Genomic DNA, 21863 nt, shown 5'->3' on the forward strand with positions numbered 1-21863 from the left:
TGTTAGCATTTAGCTTCCTCTTCAGAATTCTGCTCTACTTTGTTTTGATTCGTCACTTTTAACACAAATATAATAAACTGTGCAGGAGTTTAAGGAGTATTAATACTTTTGCATGTTTTCTCCCACTGGTTGATATTAAAACTTAAATTTCAAAAGACAGTGGGTGAATTTTTAACATGTTCAGACCAAGAATCAAAGAAAACATGCCGATTTTACAAACTGATTGAGCTTCTTCAAACTTTTCATCTGCTTCTGTTTTAAATCAAGTCCGATTATTTCCATCTAGATTTCAACATAAAAAGTGTAAATGAAGTTAAGCTGCTTTCTGTTTAGGATGCTACTCTCTCCTATCATTCATCACTTGCACAAGTAATCAAATCAACCAGCCTGACGAGGACAAATAAAATGGTTGCTCAGTGAGAGTTCGAAACGTGTTGTCTTTGTACTTTTTTTCTTTTTTTCAGGGTTTGTGATGTGAAAAGATGAAGGGTGTTTGCGTGGGAGCCACCAGAGCTAATGCGGTGATTAATGTTTAGCTGCATGTTGTGATTCATGGAAATATGACTAAATGGTTCACTGAGTGTGAAAGGACTCTGACGCCACCGAATACGTGCAACACACACACACACACACACACACACAGAGACGTACTGAATGACTGCGTGATCTAGTTAGTGATAAGTGTTCAAGGATCACTGGGTCAAAATGAAATTAAATAATTTCTAACCCACTGACTGGACTCTGGACTGCTGGGTATGTGTGTTTGTTCCTCTTTTTTAGAGTATGGATGTTTCAAAGAAAGATGACTCCATTTTGGAGCAGCAACAACAAAACACCAGAGCATTATCACATCTCCCACCCCGGCAAAACAAAGAGGATGACAAATGTGTGCAGTGTGCCGTGGTTTTCCGCTCCGCGTCAGAGAAGATAAAGGATGATGATATTATATCCTTTTAATGCCACAGTTTCACAGTCATGATATTTCCCCTCATGACCAGATGTCTTTTGGATCTCTTATACAATGTCATTAACAATTTCTTTGTGTCAGACGCTGCTGATAGATTTTTTTAGCTTGAAAGAACAGGAAACTAACTTCATTTTTTATGCAAAACACGCTTGGAGCGCCAGGAGCACAAAAGATTTACAGAAAAAAATAAAGAAAGAAAGAAAAACGATCTGCTCTGAGATTAAATTATAAACCTTTTTAGGCATTTAGCTTTTTTTCCAGTTTACTTTTAAGAATGTGGTATATATTTGGATTAGATATTGTCCTCTTTGTTTTTAAATTGTAGGAACCAAAATAACCTCCACGTCTGTGATGCAGCAGATAAAATGGAATCCCCAAGGGAAATAAAACTTCCTACCAAGTATTTTTTGGCTGAAAATACACATAAACCATTCATTGTTTAGCTAAAACTGGAACACATTTACCCTGAACATTTTGTTAGACCAATTCAACTCACTTTAGTTTATTTATAAAATGTTAATTCATAATTTCAAGGTACTTCACAAAAATGTAATTTCATTTCAGTCACACACGACCCAAATGGTTCATCTGATCAAACAGAGTATAAAGTTAAGTTCATTATTAAAATGAGTTTAAAAAGTTTTCTATCTATCCCAACCTGAGGAACGGCTTCCAAACGTTCCATCATATGATCTAAAAAACGTCAGTTTGTTGGTCAACAAGTTGCTTTTAGTTATGTTCAGTCTAAAAACTTCCCCATCATGGTTGTTAGGACTTACTGTCCAGTAATCGATGGAGACACCAGCACCACCACGTCTTCAAGGATAATAGATGGATAGATACAACAGGAAACATAACTAAACTGTAATTATACAGAAATTTATTATATTTATTGTAAAAATATAATAAATCACAATCATCATGGAAATACCAGAATGTGCAACATTTCAACTGCAAAGGACTGCTGAGGTGGGATATTTGTAATATTTATATTCTGTAGCTGCATTACAGGTTTTACTCAAGTGGGAGCTTGAAAAACATAAAAACTACAATAAACTACAGTTTGTTCATGGAGCTTAAAGGAACTCTGAAGATTTTCCCAGAGGGAGAAAACAGGGAGCTAATCAGGAAGTGTCACAGAGACTGCGGTATTTCTCTCCTTTCTGTGCGCTCCCCGGGTTCCTTACTACTTATCTTAAACTCATGCATGACGGTGCACTTCCTTTGTCTTGCATAAAGCCTCAAACAGTTGTGGTTGCCATATCAACCTGCGGTGTAGCTCTGGAGGACGTGTTTGCTCCCCGTGCTGCATTGTCTTCCAGCTTGGATCTAATCCCTGCAGCGAAGCGGCTGCTGGATTTATAGACACTCGTGGAGCAGACGGAGGGAGGTTCCCCTGTTCACTGAGATAATAGCAGAGCACTGAAGTGGAGTGGTTTATACACACACACATGAACACACACACAGCCTCTTAAGCTCTGCATGTGGCAATTATGTCTCCTCTCAGCAGCTTGTGGCATCTCCCCCATCTCCTGTCCTCTTCTCCACCTCGCCTTCTCTCTTTTTATTAACCTTCTAACTTTTCCTCTTCTTTCCTCCAACATCTCTCCATCGCTCCCTGTGATGTTTGCATCTGTACCCTCATCCCTTTCTCTGCATGCTGCATCCTCTCTCTTCTTCAAACACCACAAAGTAAAAGGAAGCACGGCTTCCATTCAAAGCCAAAACCCACAAATTTTATATCCACTCATAAAATCAGCTGTTTTTAAATGAAGAGGCTTTGAACAACCACAATGTGTTCACTTCAGTGTATTAGGCTGCTGAGACCTCTACACTGCAAAAACACTGAATCCTACCAATTATTGTTGTTTGGCTTCTAATGCAAATATCTTAGTATATTAATAATCCTTAATATTAATGAAAAAAGTTCCACTGGGAGATTTTTACACTTGTAATGTGGAAAAAAAGTCTTGCTTTAAGTGAAACTTGCTCTTTTTTATTGACACAAAGGAATTATTTACGTAAAAAAATCTCCTATTTCTTGCTGAACAGGTACTTGTAAGTTAGTCTTCAAATATATTTGCACTACAACCTAAACCAAAAGTACTTATTTTTTGAGGTGTAGTTCCTTTCCATCATCAGCATATCAGGGATGTTCAGAGCTTCCAAAACGACGTTTCGTGGTTAGCGGGCCAGAGATTCACTCCCAGATGTTTCATTTGGAAGATTGCCATCATGCCACTAAATCAAAATGACACATTTTTAACTGTTTCTAAAAAGATGCAACCAACTTCAAGAACAGAATGACACTTGGCTCTGTAATCTGAATACTTACAGCCTGCAGGTTTCAGGTAAAAACGTCACATTTTCAACTAAAAATCTTCCTCCTTTACTCTTCAGGTGATCGTTTCCTCACTGGGAAAATAACAGACCTGCTGCAGCCGAATCTCCAAACCTGCTGTGTTTTTCTCTCCCAGCAATTTTCTTCAGACCAGTAATTGATGTTACTGTGGATCGTTTCTGGTTTCTGATGCTTAGTGACTGTCAGCTATCAATCAAACATGCCTTCTGTCACATTTATTTCACAGTAGGTTAACACAAGAACACAAAAGGAACTCACTTAAAATATCATTTTTGTATTACTACTAACAATCAGGAGAAGAAGAAGGAAGCTGTCTTCTTAGACCTGGGCTTATATTCATGAGTAGCAAAAATATTTTTAGCTCCGTCACTACAAAAATACAAAATCTTAGCAAATTAAATGAAAATATTTTGGTACACTGAAATAGCAAAATATAGGAGCTTATTTAAAGCAAATTCCTTAATATTGATGAAACATTACAAGATCCACTGGATGATTGTTTTTCTTCTTATAAGTAGAAAAAAATCTGCCAGTTCAACAAGAACTTCTTATCAATATTTAAGAATCACTGACTTAAAACAAGCTCTAATATCTTGATGAAAAGTTGCTTATTGGTTAGTTTCATCTTACTAGAAGTGTACTAAGATATTTATAAAAACTAGAAACAAAACCACTTGCTAAGATAAATGTTTGAACTTAAATTTGACTAAAAATACAGTTTATTTACCAGAACCATCAGAACTAACAAGAAGAAACACAGATGGAAGCCATGGTACAGATGGTTGGAGAAAGTTTCTGCTGTGGATGGATGCAGAGGAGAACTTGAACAGATGTGAAACGTTTGAGCATTTTAAAAACTAGGAAGGAGTAAGATTCACGAGGCGTGTTCAGACTGAGAAGGAGAGTCTTCAGGGAGGAAAAAATCTACTTTTAAATTACAAATTACACATCCTCAACTTTTCTGGCTTTCTAAATTTACATCGGTTCATTTTTTGCTATTTCTAAAAGTTTCTGCACAACTACTTTGACTTTAAGCCAAGTTCTTCCTCTCGGGAACCCAGCCAGCGTGTAGGAAGCGGTGCAGAGAGTCTGCATTGAAAATGAAGGTGTTTCTGCAGCAGCTTCAGCCCAGAATCGCTGCAGTTTCTCGGTTTTTGGTCCCGGCAGAGCATGAGCTGCCACTATTTCCCCTGCCAAGAGCCCCGGAGACCCCAGCTACACGGTAACCGTGTTAACAGATAATCACATAACAGAACCCTCCTTCACCACCATCCACACACACACGCTTCAGCCTTGTCCTATATGAGATAAATGAGCACCATCAGCCCCCTACCTCCCTGCTAACAGATGAATGTCTGTGTATATCCCTGGTTTTTCCCTCCTACACATCATTCTCACTTTTATAACACACACACACACACACGCACACGCACACACGCATACACACAAAGTACCTTATGTCAGCCCAACAGTGAATTTTCCTCCTCTCTTAGCACAACAGATGATGCAGGCGATCAACACAATGCTCGCTTACGCACATTAGCAATCCACATATGCACATGCAAAACCACTCACACTTGCACACGCATTCACACACGGCGTCAGAGGCAGCAGACGAGATATTACAGGAAAGGAGAGCCAATCATCTGGGGATGCATGTCCAAACAACAGATGCACACCGTGATGTAGGTGCCAGTTAGACTCAGATGATTTGGGCTCCTATAGGAGACGGATCCAGGAGCCAGCTGCGCTCCTCACCAGGAACCACTCACAACTAGAGACAGCTTATCACCAGTCAGAGTGTTTTAGTTCAGCCAATGTAATGTTTAGGGAAACAGATTTTACTCAGTTTAGTTTTTAAAAGTTAAGTAACAAATCTGATAAACAATTTAAATCACGTGAAGTGCAAAATCATTAGTCTGTAATTTGGGGCCTTGTATTAACCCCAGAGTGACTCCATGTTAAAAAAAATACAGTTACAATGTTCTGGATGTAGAGAGATTTGGGTTAAATGAGAAATTTGACAAGGTTTGTGTAAAATATTGAGCAAATACAATCAATCAGTCATGAGAAGACAAAACCGCTTCAAGTTTAAATTCAAACTCATGTTAGCTTGAAATTGTTTCTACTCAAATATCCAGGAAGTAGTAAAACTGATAATAACATATTCCCTTCAGCTGAGCCTGTAAAAGGCCTGACAGAACCAAATAATTTAATAAAATCATATTGACCAGGGGAGTCCACAGCTTTTTGTTCCTCCACTGTGGCTCTTGGTAACCGTGGCTAAAAATAAAGAACGGATCAATGTTTTAAAAGTTGAAGGTAACTTAAAATGCAGTTAGCCAAACATTTTCATGCAAGAAAGGCAGAAAATTTCCTAAAAGAATGACACTAATATTGTAAAAACAAAATATGTTTTTAAGAAATAATTTTTTGTTTGTAGTTTGCAAACTATTCATTTTTTATGTTTTCTGAAGATAAAAACATCAGCAATAAATAACTCATTTATATGCATTTCTCATATTGTGTGACACAATATAATGAACTCATTAATATAATGAACTCATTAATATAATGAACCCATTAATATGATGAACCCATTAATATGATGAACTCATTGATCCCTTATAACAGACGAGCTTATTAAAAATTGGGTAAATCAACATTTGTTCTGTATGCAAACATGGCTTAATAAACTCACACACCAAATATATTTCAGCACAAAAGAAGAATGTGTTTGACTATAAGTTACAATAAAAACATCGCACAAATTCTTAAACTTAATGCAACATTAAAACATCAGCAGAATGTGGGAAAAAGTAAAAGTGCAGTAAAAGTGCAAAAACTCTCTGCATTCTGGAAAAAAAACTTTTTCAAATCATCATCAACATCTAATAAAATATTCAGATATTTTATATTTTTTCAAACACAATAATTATCACTTTACTGTAATTTGATGAAGAGGTATTGCATTGATAAACTTCTAATTCAACAACAGCAGAAACTCCAAGAGTGCTTATTTTTAAAGTTGCACTAGAATCCAAAGGTTTGTAGAAAAGTTGTGTTTGTGAATCCTGAGTGGTGTCAGCGCAGACACACTGGACCTCTGCACACTTTCCACAAGTGCCTGGAAGTATTTTATCTCTCCGAATAAGACGAGGCGGCTGCTGTCAAAGCGACAAGCTCCTTATCTTCCCGCTGAGCGTCTTTCAAACAGACGAGAACGACGAGCCGCTAAGAGGATTTCTGTTTTGGTTTAAATAAATTTCTAAGCGGACAGATGGATTGTAATTTGCTGTTTTTTGTCTTTGTTTCTGTAATCAGGTTTTGTTTTGGTGGAGAATAATTAGAAACTTGGGTTGTGTTTGAATGTGTGTGTACCTGTGATGCAGAAAGCGGTGTTTGTTTATGCCTGCAGGCTGCTGGAGTTCAGCTCCTCTGTGTACAGATAAGCTCTCATCTTATGCAGTGCATTCCTGACAGATCCATACATCAAAATGTGCAGTTTGGTGGTAATAAAAATATCTGTTCTGAAGTCACGTTATCAGGAAACTGCTTCAGCACACACTCCATCTGAGGTTTTACACCTTGACTTTTTCTGCTTATCCTGTGTTTATGTGAGATGGGACGCTGTTGATAAAGCTGAGGGTCGTGTACCTGTAGTGGCGCGTGTCTCTCAGCGCTCGGTCGCTGGGGATGCGTTCGCTCTCTCTCTGGTTGAAGGCGTACAACGTGTACGGATCGTCGCCGGGCTTCCAGCGCCGAGCGTTCAGGTAACTCCGCTCATCAAAGCCCTCCAACATGTCCTCCCACTCCTCATCGGAAATCTGGAAAACAGTCAGCAGGTCAGAGGAAGAACTGACATCAGTGTGAGACTTGGTGGATCTCTTCTCAGCACATCGATTACTGAGGATCTGCAGCAGAACGAAAACACAGTTTGTTAAGATAATTACATCTAGAGTCATTCACAAAGCAGATTCTCAGCCGAACATTAGAAACACTTTTTCTTAAAGTGGCAAGATTATGTTTGCATATCTTCACATATCATTTGTAACAGAGGCAGAGAGGTCACCATTAGAGATTCTTTAGTACTTCAGTGTTAAAGTGGATTCCAGTAATCAGGCTCAAATTCACGAAAACTGCAGAAAAATTAATGTTTTCGTCCCATTAGTGTATGAGTTTCAGTCAGATGCTCATTCAGCAGAACATCAATCAATTAAATGGTTTTATTGTGCAAACTCAGTTTATTTTCCTATTTTTTAATCATATTTGCAAATATCCTATATATTCAAGTATGCTGCATATAGATTAAGCTATTATTGATTTCAGATTTTGTAACTCACATTTGGTCATCAAAAGTTATCAAAAAGAAAGAGTTAAACTTTGACTTGGGTTTATCTTAGATTACAAATCTCTTATTTATAATTCAGAGAGAAAAGATAACAGGTATAACACATTTATGGAAAACAGTTTAAACAAAATAATAAAATCCACATGAAAGCCACATTGTTGCAGTACATTTTTGCTGAGTATGTTATCTTTACTACCCATAGATTCAATTAATTAACACTGCACTCACCCTGTGTAACACTGCATAATTAAACTAGGCAGCAAACAATATTTGTCCAATTTAAAAAGACTTAGAGCAGCAAAAGGAAAAGTGTTTGGTTGAAATAAGAAGTATTAAGTCTGGCTGTAGAGTGACGTTTTCTTTGTATCGCTCATCATCACAGTGGATGGAAAATGTGAGATTTAGTCATAAATGTCACATTGGGAGAGTCAGATAGTGTGTGCAGTTTTGGTCCATCTGCTGCTGTTCACATTTAAAAGCATGTGAAGCTTTTAGAGGTCATTTCACTAGAGGAAGATTCAGGGCGCTGTTTACTGTTTAACAAGATGAATGCAGGACTTTAGGTTTCCATCCTCATTGTCCTCTCTGTGTTTCAAGACTAACTGCTGCACTTTGTCTCTCTGCAGTGTTTGGGTTCTGCCTTAGCAGAGGTTGTACACAGAATATCCAATCATTGTTTTCCAATCACATCTCTTAAAGTTGAGGTATAAATCTGGCACGTTAACGTTTAGGTAGAAATCAGAGTCAAAACGTGATGAAATGTTTGTCTAAATGAGGCCAAATGTTTCAGATATACTGCTGCAAATACTGAGGAACTTTAAAAACAATCAACTGAATAAGGAGTTTGGGTTCAAATTTCTAGCACGGAAACTAAAATATCGAAAAGTTGCTGTGAAGGACAAACAACCATAATGTATGCATGGATGTGGAATAAGTAATTTTTTGTCTCTCTGTGGGAAATTCAGGTGTAGCAGCAGCAAATCGTAGGTAAGTGGAAGCATGCAGATGTACACAGAGGTAAAAATGTATATATGTGTAAGTAGGAATAATATAAAGACAAATTTACAACCAGCATACTTTTACCTTTTGTTGGTGCGGAGCATGCATCCATGTATGTAACAAGTCTTTGGTTTAAAAGTTATAAGCTAATGATGAATCAGTAAAAAGTCCCTTCAGCCTCGTTAGTCAACAAAGTCTGACATCAGTCCCTTAAATAAGATGAGAATTTAAGATTATAATGTTTTCTTTTAGTCTTCACTCAAAAACCAGGATGGTTTTTACTAAAATTTGCTTTAGAATCAAATGTATTGATTAACCAAAATGGAGAACTACACAAAAATCAGACATGGAGCTTTTAAATACTAACATAGCCGCTCTGAAACTTTGATTAAAACCAGTTATTTAAGCTAATTTCCCTGATGTATAAACATTTCCAAACAGTGCAAAGCGTCTTCAGACAGCAGCCAATCCATCAAGTTTACTGACATATCACCTTTCAAATTCCTCTTCACTGCTTTGCAATCATAACTTCAAAACATAAAGCCTGTGAGCTTGAATTACTTACAGAACAGTAATTTATTGCATTGTAATATCTTTTCCCCCCTCAGGTCACACAAAACAAAACTGTAATTTTTTGAGGTGGAGTGTGTGATCATTCCCAGAGTTCAGATGAGACTGAGTTAGAGACTGGAAGGCTTGAAATCATCCCGAAAACCTGCACACTGCTACACTTTGGAAAACAGACCTTGGTAATGAAAAACATATGCAGGGTGTAGTTAATAGGCTGGAGCCTGCTTTTAAAATGCTAATCAGGGAAGCTACACTCTACTTTTAGCAACAGTGAAGTCACTGATTCTGCAGAAGTGCCAAGGAGTTTTAATTCCTCGTAGAAGAAAATGCAAAAATGAAATAAATCGAGTTCATCTCCAAACAGCCGGCTGTGAAAACACAAGGTGGCATTAATTAGAAAGCAGAGCTTCAGCTGGACTTTCTCTGCTCTCACTGGAGTGTGTGTGGTTTCAAATATAGTCTACAGGATGCTATAGAAATCTCTCTGCATGCAGGAGAGGGTGTGTGTTGTTCAGCTGTGTCTTTGCCTGTCCTGATGAGGAGGAAATGTGTGTTTCGGTGTGTTTTTGTGGAATGCATAAGAGAGAAAAGATGTTTCTTTGAGGGTGAGACGTATAAAAAATTTGTTCTCTCCTGCACTTTCCGGATCATAAACACAACACAGGAGCTTCGGCTAAATCCCCTGGAGGCCGTATTTCTCCCCAACGATCACACTCTCTGGCATATAAAGGAGATGAATGGGCACACACACACACTCACACACACAGGGTCAGAGCCGCGACGGTGTGTGTAACAGAACAACATTTACGGGGAAACAGCAGTCTGGATGGAGGGATGCAGCAAACGACTTCTTTATTTTACTATAGTCCTGCTCCTGCTTTCCCTCCATCTTCTCATTATTCAGCCGTACGACTTGCTGATGCGACACATTGTCTAAATGGGGCCATTAGGGGGCTGCGAGTCGGAGGCCGTGTGTGTGAAAGTGAATGTGTTATTCCGTGTTGGCGCTTCTTCCCCTGGTGGCTGTAACAACAAAGCATGAAGAACGAGACGAAGAGGGGAGGACAGGAAGAGGAAGACACGGGACGAGACAGGGGCTAATGAGGAAGAGGAGCGGTGACAGAGGGTGACGAAGGAGCCACATGGTGGGGGTGCAGCGCCTTCCAATCCTGGGTTTAAATCTCAGCCGATGTGTTTCGGGTTATAGTTTCTTCCTTTCCATGCATGCAGAGTCTCCCAATGATTTGTGCAGAATGACAAGGAAAAAACAGACTTTGAGGTCGAATGCAATGTGAGAAGCAAAACATACTTTATACCTCTGCTCATCTGAAGCTGTTTTTTTATCTGACAATTTTATTTGTCAGATGAAAAAAAAGGCTAAGATTGTATAGATTATGTATACACTGGAGTATTTGGGCCAATGCACATCAATGTAAAAAACTAAATAAGCCCATGAGACTCAAACCACCCTGGTACAGAAATGTCTAGTTTAAGTTCACATATTTACAAGACAAACATCCCTGGTGTCAATGCCACAAATCTGTCAGAAAAACAGTAAACATAGAATATTAAAACTAGGATACTATCTGACATTTGATGTCAGACATTTGCAACAAAAACTGCCAGAAGTCCTCTGAGGTTTAAGTGGTAAATTTAGAAGATATTTTCAAAGTGTAACTGGTAGATCTGAGTTCCTGGATCAGAACATGTTGCAGCTTCTTCTCTGTCAGTTTTGTTTTCTGAATCCCGTTCAAAGCGCTAACAGAGAGTCTTTTTTATGCTAATTTCAGACTTTACAGTTATGTCAGAGAATATTTCAGTTCTAATATCATAAATGTCACATTTTAATTATGGAAATTAATCACTTTCCTTTTGCAATTTAACAACTCTTTCACATCAGAAATACAAAATCCAAGTTTTTCTTGTGAAATTAATCTACTTTTTTTTTCAAAACTCATCATCTTAAATACATAATGCAAAACAAAAACAATGTTTAGAAAACAGATGAAAAATACTAAAATAAACAATTCTTTAAAATAAATCACCACAATAGATTTTAAAGAAAAAACTTGATTTTATAAAACTTTATGAAAGAAGAAAAGCAACATGCATAGAGAGTCACTAAGAAACGAAATGTAAAGAAATAACAGAAAGGACAAAAAAGAAAACTTTAATGTTGTAAAGAAAGTTTAAGTGTTTATGAGAGAAACCAACTAACAGACTGACAGCGACAGATTGGAAGATGAAGAAGATTAGTGGGAAGCAGAAAGGATTAAATAAAAGGGAGAAACAAACAGGAAAGATAAGAAAACTGCAAAGAGAAAAACTGGATCATAGAAAACCTGTAAAGGAAGAGAAAGACGAGAGGTAACAAGAAATCAAGTAATAAAGGCTCTGGTGGAGAATTAATTAAACTGAATCCACAAGAGGATTAGGTAACAGGAACCAGCAAAATGAAAACGAAGAGCAAAAACAACTGAAAGAGACTGAAAATGTGGACAAAGAAAGAAACAGAAAGAGTTAAAACAGGACAAAGCAAGGAAGAGGAAAGAAAAGATGGAAAAACAAGAAGAAAGAACGATTAAGCTTCTCTCTATTTAACACACACCTGCGGCCGCCCCGCCACGGCATGATTTCTTTGTGTCTTGTCTCGCTAGGAGCTCAGGAGGAGCTGCGTTCAAGGTCCAATCCTATTTACAAGACACAGACACACACACAGCTTGTCTCCTTAATGCGCCGTGGCATCCTCTCAATGCCTCTCACCGCCGCTAACATGAACACAGACATTCAATTAACAGACCTGAGGCTGCCGGACAAACGGCCGGGGCCTGTGCAAGTGTGTGTGTGTGTGTGTTTCACCACCAAGGGAACCTATTAATTCATCCAGACGAGACGGACTGATACATTTAGAATTATAATGAGAAAGTTGAATCGAGTACACCCACACACACAGCCAGGTGTCACGGTCAATGCGTACGCTCTGACAGCTCACAGTGGAGAGAGACAGCGGGGAGGAAGACACAGACAGGATGCAGAACACAGAGAAACCGGCACATTAACACGGGAAGACAGTGGATTCCTACCTACTACTTCCAAACATCTCAGTAAGGAGGAATCATGAACTGTCAGGTTGCATCTCTGAACGGGTTACATTCAAGAGCAAGTTTCTGACACGGAAAACGCTCCAAAATATCCCCGTTTTCAGCAAATGCTGTAGCAAATATTACTAAATCTTGTGACACTTGAATGAAACAGTTATTTGTGAATCAAAGCTGGATTTTTGAAAAGTGAAAAGCACATTACAGGTTCTCTGGTCTAAAGATTCATTAAAAACGAATTTCTAACGTAATTAATGCAGAAGTTGTGAGAAAATTCCCCCTGAATTCATCAGATCAGGATTTATGATGTTAAGACAGATTATTTACTCATGTACAAATATTTGAGTTAGTCCATTAGCAAGGGAGGAGGAAACCTAAATATGGGATCAGTAAACATTATGGATTTCAAAAATCCACAAACTGTTCTGCAGATGTAGGATGAGAGGAAAAAATCACTAAATAGATAAAAAAAAAAGAACTTATGAAGTCAAACTGGCTTATTCAGAGGAAAACATCTGCTTGACATGTAAATGTTGCTTTTAAATGTTGAAAATAGACATTTAATTGAACCCTCAGTCCGAGTCCCACATTAAAATTTCAGCCCATTTCAACAACCTTACACTATTAATAATGACACAAAATGTGGTGGCATGTCATATCATCTGTAGAAATCTCTGAACAGAGCAGGAAATGCAGCATAAAAAAGCGGCAACAACTCAAAAATGATTGTCAGAAAAGTGAGCGTTGTTAAATCTGCCACGCTCTGAGGGCTTCATGGCTCCAATTTGAATGTTGTGTTTCAGTTTGCTGGTTTTTAATGTCATACCCTTTGTTATGATGTGTTAATCTTACCTTGTTTCAGTTTTTATTTTATCGTTAAGTACAAGGCTTTCTGGATTAACTGCTTTTCAAGCGTTCTTGATTTTTGTGCAGCATTTACTGACAGTAACCAGCAAGGAGAACAAGGAAGACCTTCAGGTCTGGAGCTGAACCGTCTCTACCATGTGACATCCATCCGGTTTTACTTTTAAACAGAAAATGAGATTCACGTCTGAGCCTCGGATCAAGGTCATTTGTAAGTCGCTCAGACGTAGGCCTGGTCCCATCCTCACACCTCCACCCTGATGTCCTTCACATCGTCGCTCCTGCTGAGGGGTTTGAGCGCGTGTGATGTTTTGAATTAAAAGCTGAAAATATGGCAGAGCTCACTAAGCAAGCTGCATCTCACATAGAAAAAAAAAAAATAATTTTTTAAAATAATTTTTGCTTCACTCTACGGTGCACACGTGAATATCATTCAGTTTGTTCTGTATTCAGAAAGTCAAAACAAACCAAATTTAAACAGCTAAATTTCTCCTGCTATGACTGTGGGAAGCAGAAAGACCAATAATGAAGATTTAAAATCCATTAACTGTTGCAGATCTGCAGTTATTTTTAGGAAACAGCGACCGGTCTGTCACTTTGGATGTTGCAGTTACAACACGGAGACGCTAGTCGAAGATGCAACCTGCACCGTCAATTCTACGATTTCTGCAAGCTTGTACTTCACAGAGGGGAGAACGGTCAATACTGGGACAGAGCCAAAGATTCAACTGGGACTGGAGGGTTTGTGAATGACCTTTAACCCTACGGGCCATCCATGGTTCAAAGCAACCTGTTCATGTTATCTGTAGCTTTATAATTGGATCAGATATATAAAATCTGGGGAGATAATTCAAGAGTAGATGAGAAATAACATCATCTTAATTAGATTTGGGTATGAGGTGATGCTTTAGCCTACAGTTTTAATTCAAACAGGAACTTCCACGTCACCTCATGTTAACTTCATCATGGCAACATTTTAGGGAGACTAGATGGATCCATGTGACGATGCATCATTTCAGTTATTAGAGTTGAAAGTTGTAAACAAAGACCAGGGAAAATCTCTTCCTTTCAGTTAACATCTTTTTGTTGCTCTTCCTTCTCGCCTTACAGAAGAATGTGAGTTAAAACTATTATTCCAGCCTCTGGGAGCTGAAATGTAATTAACACGGCCAGGGGAAACGGGATAAAATAGAAATTTGAAACTTCTTCTGGGAATTCTGGACACGGGTCAGCAGGGTTTCAACCACCATTATTAACACCATTCTCTTGTAGCTAGTATTTAATAAAACAGGGACAGAAGATACACTAAGTTAAATTTCACAGACATTTCTATTCTTAATGCTTCAGTCATTTTGTTGGGTATTTGGTTATAGATTTAGCTAGTTCAAAGTCTGACTATCCTGTAGAATCACGAGCTGCTTTCCGTTGTCCTCCTGTCGGCGTCAGGCGTCTTATATTTTCAGTGAGGCTCTGCGTCACAGCTTGTCACAGCGATTCAAGTGCAAAAGGCAAAGAGCTGAAGAATTAAAGAGGAAGGGCGACCGCTACTAATGAGAAAATGTTCCTTTGAAGACGTGTTTGTGCTTGCTTGTGTGTAAAAGGAGAAGAATTATAGCTTATTATGCACAATGTGGAACAACCAAATGAAACAGAGCCAGGCACTTTTAATGAAACAGAGATCAGAAAAAAATCTATTTCTGTAGAATCCTGTTACTTCACCACGTTAAAATCGGCACCAGATGATGGATTACCTATTACATCCCAGACATAACTCCTGTGTGTCTGTGTCTTTATTATCTCCTGTTTGGCTGCACAACATGAACACACACACACACATGTGTGTCATCCCCTCTATTATATTGTGATGAATCACCTTTGTAATGACTGTAATAAAGCATCTAAACAAGTCTTATTTCTATTAGTTTGCTTCTGTTGCTTAGAGGCAAATTAAAGTCAGAGAGATGGCGGTTATCAGGAGGAGGAGAAATTTCCTCTGAGTCATGTCCTCTAAAATGATCAGACAAACAGCAAACTCCCCTCTCACCGAATGACCTTCAGGGGTTTTTTAAGGTAAAAACCTTTAAAAGAAGTGAATTTGTCATCACAGCAGAATAATGTACATCTATGATTTGAACAAATCAAGAGAAAATGTAAGAAATATCCATTTTTAAAATCAAAATATAGCTTTTGTCAGGTCTTCATAAAAACAAATAACTTTAAAACATGGGATCGGTTTGAGAAAAGTTTTCATCCACATGAATCTGCACAAATACTGAGCCTCATTTTAAACATTTAAAATCTTTGCATCAAAGGGATCTTTGAGTATTGCAGTTAATGTCGATCTCACGCTTGCATTAACAATCCAACCAAGCTCACAGTAAATCAACAGCTTTTCAATTTCCTGTGGTATATCATATAAAACCCCAAAACAATCTAATCTACAATTAGTTATTGGTTGTTAGAAAGATGCATCATAAATATTTAATGCAGGATTTTTTTCTCCCAGTGACTAAATGTTCTCAAATAATCAAGCCACTGCCATGAGAGACGAATTCATTTCAAGATTTCTTCATTCGTTTACCAGGAGTGGAAATTAATTTGGCAGTTCCTGTAAATGTGTGAGCAAGATGCTTTTAAGCATTTGATTTCTGCACAGATTCATGGATTTACTTTCCTATAACAATATTTCAAAGTCATTTTGATCATAGGAAAGGGAATCTTTAAGGGACATTTTGTATAAAAATGGTAAACAAACAAAATCTTGCTGAGATGCTTAATATATTTTGAGGCTTTAGTCGAGCGAAATACACAAGCAACAAGAAAAATCCTCAGCAGAAATGAGGCAAACACATGAATATGAATTTTTAGCAGCGGATTACGCATTATGTGGCAAAAGCTGGAAGTGAAATCCTTAATTCAAAAACTGCACAGAGATAAGCATCCGGAAGACAGATTATACAGGCTAAAGAAACAAACAACAGAAAACAGAGATGGGTGGGATTAGTCACACCGGGGTCAGATGCTGAACAAAACATCAGAGCTAGACGAACTCACAGCACGACGCAACTAATTTACCCTGATTTCCTTCCTAAACCTGGTTTCTGAAGCTTACCAATTAATTCTCTTGTTGTTTTATGACAATCTTGTTATCCCAGAAAACAGCAAACTGCTGTGTAAGATAACGTTAGATCTTCAGATCAGTGTCAGAGCGATGCCATCGCTTTGTAGTTCAGCTCACTGAAGAGATGAAGCAGAGATCCGCCAGTGGTTCTGGATCTCTGCTTCATGTCGCATTTAATCAGGCGGAGCAAAGAAGAACAAACAAAAAGTTTCTTTCACAGGGAAACTCTGTGACTCAAAGCTCTCTTGTTGTTGTTGTTGTGATTAATATGACTACAAAAAACAGACAAATTCACTGATAAGAATCCAATAAGACCCCAAAAGATTAAAAATAAAAATTCATCTCTTTTATACCTATTTAATCAAGATTAATGCAATGCAAAAGAAAAACAGGTTTAAAACCTGTTAAACTGTTAAAACCAAAGTTAAGCTAAAAGAAAAGTCATGATAAACTAGCATAGATTCAATTTCACCAAATTCTGTCTTTGTATTTTATGCTGAAATGTGATTTATGATAAATCACATTTCTCATGCATTTATGATAAATAAATGCATTAAACTTCTGTTTTAGCAATATGTTAACATCATTTATGAGAAAGTCGCTTTCTTCCATTTCAGTCATTTTGTGGTTTTTACATTTTATTGACCCTTCTTGGCCACCATCCTAGCAGGTAAAAATAATTACATCCTTCAGTTTTATGTGTTCCAAGTGTAGAACATGCTTGTTTTATATTTTATTTTTACTTATATCTTTTTTTCGACCCTAAAGCTTTGTGATCCAAGCCTCTGAAAGAAGCAGTTTGCTCTTGATCGAGTTTCTTCTGGATTAAAGAAAAAGCTTGAAGAAATTGCCCTACAATCTAATTCTAAATTTTACTCCAATTTTTTTTTCAGTGAAAATAATTGTTGCCAACATTCAGACTTTATGGAAGGTGGAGATACGGATCTAGAATCAATCATTTTCCCTTTTACATTCCTGCAAACCAGGCGGGAAAACAGCCTCAGCTCTTTGGAACCATAAGTCACATAAAACTGGGCCTGTTTGCAGTATTTAAGGGAAATGCTGCACTTTTTGGTGAGATGCATACATGCAAACAAATTCCATATAAACAAATCTTATGCATGGTGAAATATTTCATTTCACCGGCTAAATTTTGTCCAGGAAACTGAGGTTTACCTCTTCAGCTTAGTGTAGGAGTATTTGGGTGGTTTTGTTTGTTTTTGGCTCGTTTCCATTTTCTCTCAGCTCTGGGTTGAGTTAAGGGAAAAAAAATTCAGTTTCCTCCTAAATTACAGTCTGTTTCTCACCATGCCTTTCACAAACAAAGATTGCAGATATCTGTTGTTTGCTGGAACACCAGTAATTATTTACAACTCAGTCTACAACAGAGGCGCTTCACTCATTCCTTTATACTGTTGTGGGAGAGTGCTTTACCAAAAATTTACTAGTAAAATTATTACTGGTTAGAGATCAAAACATGAATCACTTGTTTGGCTTTGAAAGCTTTTTTTAATTTTATATTTTGAAACCTCATCTGCAACAATATAAACCCTGCACTCCAATAAAAAACAACTAAACTGTTCTGAGTTTCTGTGATTTCAGACTCTCTACTTTGTCTCCTCATTACTGAATTTATTGCATCATTATATGCATTTTAGCTCTTGTTCCAACATTTGTGCAGCTGCAGGTAAATAAGACGAGGATTGGGCTGCTGTTTGGGAACAACAAGGGACAGATGATGGATGAAAATACATATTTTCATCCATCAATGTCATTGTTTTTAAGCCACTGATGCATTTATTTTTGCTCTGCTGTCAGTTAGGATGTGTACCATTATTTCCTCATATATTGTTGTGTATAGGGAGATGATGCTCAAGTTGTTCAGGGAAACTTAAAGCGGAAAGTCACACTAATTTGACAGGAAGACGGTGTTTCTGATCTAAAAACAGAAATCAAAGCCTTGGTTGCATCAGCAACATGAGATGCAGCATTTTGTTCCCCTTTTATGTTTCTCATGCTGCCATTTGTATCTATTCTTCCATTTAAACTCTTTTCTTCCACCCACATTCATGTTTCTGCTCTTCATCTCTCCCCATCTCTCCTTCTTCTGCTCTGTTATTTTATGCAGCCAGACACCCTTGCTTATTTTCTTGCCCTCTCTCCTTTGTCTTCATTTATTTTTCACCTCTCGGTTCTTTCTGCTCTCCTCCCTGGGTGAAGTGGCTGCTGTTTGTTTGAAGTCAGGGCTTATTGAGCTCAGGTCTGGGGAGAGTACCCCAACATCAATACTACTACACAAAGACAGAGAATATACACAGTAAGACAAACACCACCTCATCCATTTTCTCTCTCATCTTCTTTCTTCAACGCTGTTTCACCCAGCAGAAACCAGGAGAAAACACTCATACCTTCACAAGCATCTCTGTCATCAATTTAAGGCTGAGTATAGATCGCTCCCTGAAGCAGCAGCTTGTTTGGTTTCTACATTATTTTCTGGTTCACCACACACACACACACACACACACACACACACACACACACACACACACACACACACACACACACACACACACACACACACACACGCACACACGCACACGCGTGCATTCATCCAAATATCTGAGCACAAACCTTCAGCCTGATAGTAACTGCATTTAGATTACAGAGGAACTTCTTTCTCACATCAGGTTGTCAGGTTCTGATCTGTAAAATGTTCACATGGTCCTTTTCAAACAGAATCAATCATTCTGATCATTAAAAACCTCATTCTTATTGTCTTTAGTTCTCAGTGAAATCTGTCTGCTCTCTTTAGTTTAGAGTTTTAATCACAGATCAGGAGATGAGAGACAGCAAGGGAAAGATATAAATCATTCTGATTTTTAATTAATGATTGCTCTGATTAGACCAACCATTATGATTATTAAAAACTCATAAGGATTGTAATACCTGACATTATTTTCTGGAAAAGAGCAAACACACCTTTACAATAACTTCATCTCTAAAAGCAGAGCCAATTTCAGAGCAGCAGAATAAATCACTGGACAAAACGTTGATGAAAATGTGCAGATCAAGATTAAGATCTTTACATCTAAATGTAAAAGAGTTTTTTTCTGTAATTCTGTTAGAAGCTGATAAACTGCATGAATGGAAAAAATATATATCCAATGCTGAAGTTTTATATTATCTGCAGCTTTTTAACGGCACCTACAAAATAAATTCAAAGACTTGATTGGATTTTGCTCATTATTGGAAGAGAAAATTAGTAAATATGTAATAATAAAACTACATCATGTATTTTAATGGTAGCATTTCAACTTTAGCATTTTTAGCTCTTCATTTATAATATAAACAAACCAAATGTTGACTAAACGTGACATAATCACTAGTAAAAACCTAACAACTTAACTTTATGACTAAAGGTTGTGTGAGTTTGTAAGTGGAAACCAAATTAAAACTAAAGTTCTGCTGATAGATCACTGGACCTACAGACATAAATATCACATCTTTAGAGGATTTCTTCTCTAAAAATGGGAGGTTTCTGTATCTCATCCATCAGTTTCAGCTTTCCTGAAACATCCTTAATGTTTTCATCAGTTTTTTAGCACCTTGTCGATGCAGGTGGATATTTGTTTTAATTTTAGACAGCCTGCTAGTTGCCTCTAAATATCTTGTGCCATTACTTTAACCAGACACAAATTTGATGTGATGCACACAAAAATCAAAATCTGTGTTTTTTCCTCTGACTCCTATGAGCCTAAAGCTGCTACTGTTGTAACATGACATAATAAACCCTTTAAAATGGTTCATCATCTCAATCAGTTAAAGTATTTTATGTGGCTACAATCCATCAAATCCACCAATCTGCCCATTATTGGTGCAGAATGATTAGAAAAACCAGACAGAGAAAACAAATCTTCATCGAAACTCTAGTTTCTTTTCTTATGACATTACCATAAAAAACTAAAGCAGCCTATTGCTAAAGAAGATCAGGTTCAGTCACAAGATAAGGAATGGAAATAAAATTTCAGGAACTAGATTCTTGCTTCAGGTTTTGTGCACTCTGCAGTCGACCTTTGACCTGGTTGTGTAGGCAGCAGAGCCGAGATGAGGTGGAGAGTCCCAACAGGGATCAACACAGGATCAAATTGCATATTCATGGTCCAGGAAAGTGCCAGACAGTAAAACATCCACACAGCTCATATGAGAAGCAGAGCAGACGACATTCACAGACATCTGTGTTTATAAGTTTTTCTGTACATTTCATCTTTTATTTACAGAATTTTTCCTGCATCCATGCAAGATTTTAAATCTCTATTCAATCAAGTTCAGAACTAAGAAGAAAAACAACCAACGCTGATTTTATCTGTGTGTGTGTGTGTGTGTGTGTGCAGGTGTGCAGGTGTGTGTCTGCATGCATATTTATGAGATGACAGATGGGATGTGATTTAAAAGTTACCTTGTACAGACGCACGTTTTACCCTTCACACATGTATATAAAAAACCTACGGAGAATAAACTGCTAAAACGTATTAAAACTGCACAGAGATGTTTTCTATTAAACCCTGTACAGTATAGAGTAATGCTTGATTTATCTGATCAAATTTGTAACAATATCAACAGTCAATGTTGTGCTTTAAACTTTGAATCAACATGTTTCCCAATAGATGTTGCATATTCTTGGACCAATCACCAGCATGTTCTGCATGCTGCACATTTCTTCTTCAACTCCATTCAGTCAACAGCAGAGAGGAGTGAGCAGCAGCTCCTATTAATCAGCAGTTTGCACATGTGCAGCGTTGATCTTCTGGGTTTTTTTGTCCCAGTGGAGTGTAAGCAATGTGTGAGTGAAAACATAGCACAAAACATCCTGTCATTTTTTACTCTGTGTGATTATTTCTCTTGTAAACACAGCCAGAAATCACAGCACATCCATTGTCTTTATTTTCTGAGTGTGAGGATTTGTGTCGGAAGATGCTGTGGGTATAAAATAAGACTCTTAAAAATGTTCATTTTAAACTAAACGGAACATGTGTTGCTCCCAAAACTTTCAATATTTATCTGCTTATGTTCAAAGATGGTGACACGCCGTGCACTCAACATAAAACAGATGATTAAATATTGGCCTACAAGAATCATAAAAGGTATACAGGCTGGCAACGTTTACTGCCACCCTGTGTAAGGATTACTAAAGCGCCTGAGAGTAAATTGATATTTTATTGCAGAAGCAGCACAGTCTGAATGTTTGTATTGTTTTTAATAAAACCACTATGATTATTAGCAAACCTTTCTTAGAAAACCTGACAGCACTAAGTCTTCTCCTTTAATATTCCACAACGTTGGAACAATTGTACAAAATGCTCCAGCAGGATTTTGTTTCTGTTAAACCAATTTTGTGGATTTGGCCACAAGGTTTCATCCCAACGACGACTGATTGACAAGTTCACCATATTTTTATCTAAAACTTTAAAGACTGTAAAATGCCCCAGGCCTTGGAAGAGAAAACCAAATTATTTGTTGGCATCGTTTAAAAA

General features: G+C 37.6%; 1 protein-coding gene across 2 annotated transcripts in view; it reads right to left on the reverse strand.

The window, feature by feature from the left end:
* Positions 1 to 21863, reverse strand: part of galnt14 (UDP-N-acetyl-alpha-D-galactosamine:polypeptide N-acetylgalactosaminyltransferase 14 (GalNAc-T14)) — a 145711-nt gene that overhangs the window by 109974 nt on the left and 13874 nt on the right. For both annotated transcript variants that reach the window (XM_044106869.1, XM_044106870.1), the window contains exon 2: positions 6987 to 7156. In XM_044106869.1, the coding sequence (XP_043962804.1) occupies positions 6987 to 7156 (170 nt within the window). The remainder of the gene's footprint in view (positions 1 to 6986; positions 7157 to 21863) is intronic.

This window comes from Gambusia affinis, linkage group LG22 (assembly GCF_019740435.1).
Source record: "Gambusia affinis linkage group LG22, SWU_Gaff_1.0, whole genome shotgun sequence".
Classification (NCBI taxonomy): Eukaryota; Metazoa; Chordata; class Actinopteri; order Cyprinodontiformes; family Poeciliidae; genus Gambusia; species Gambusia affinis.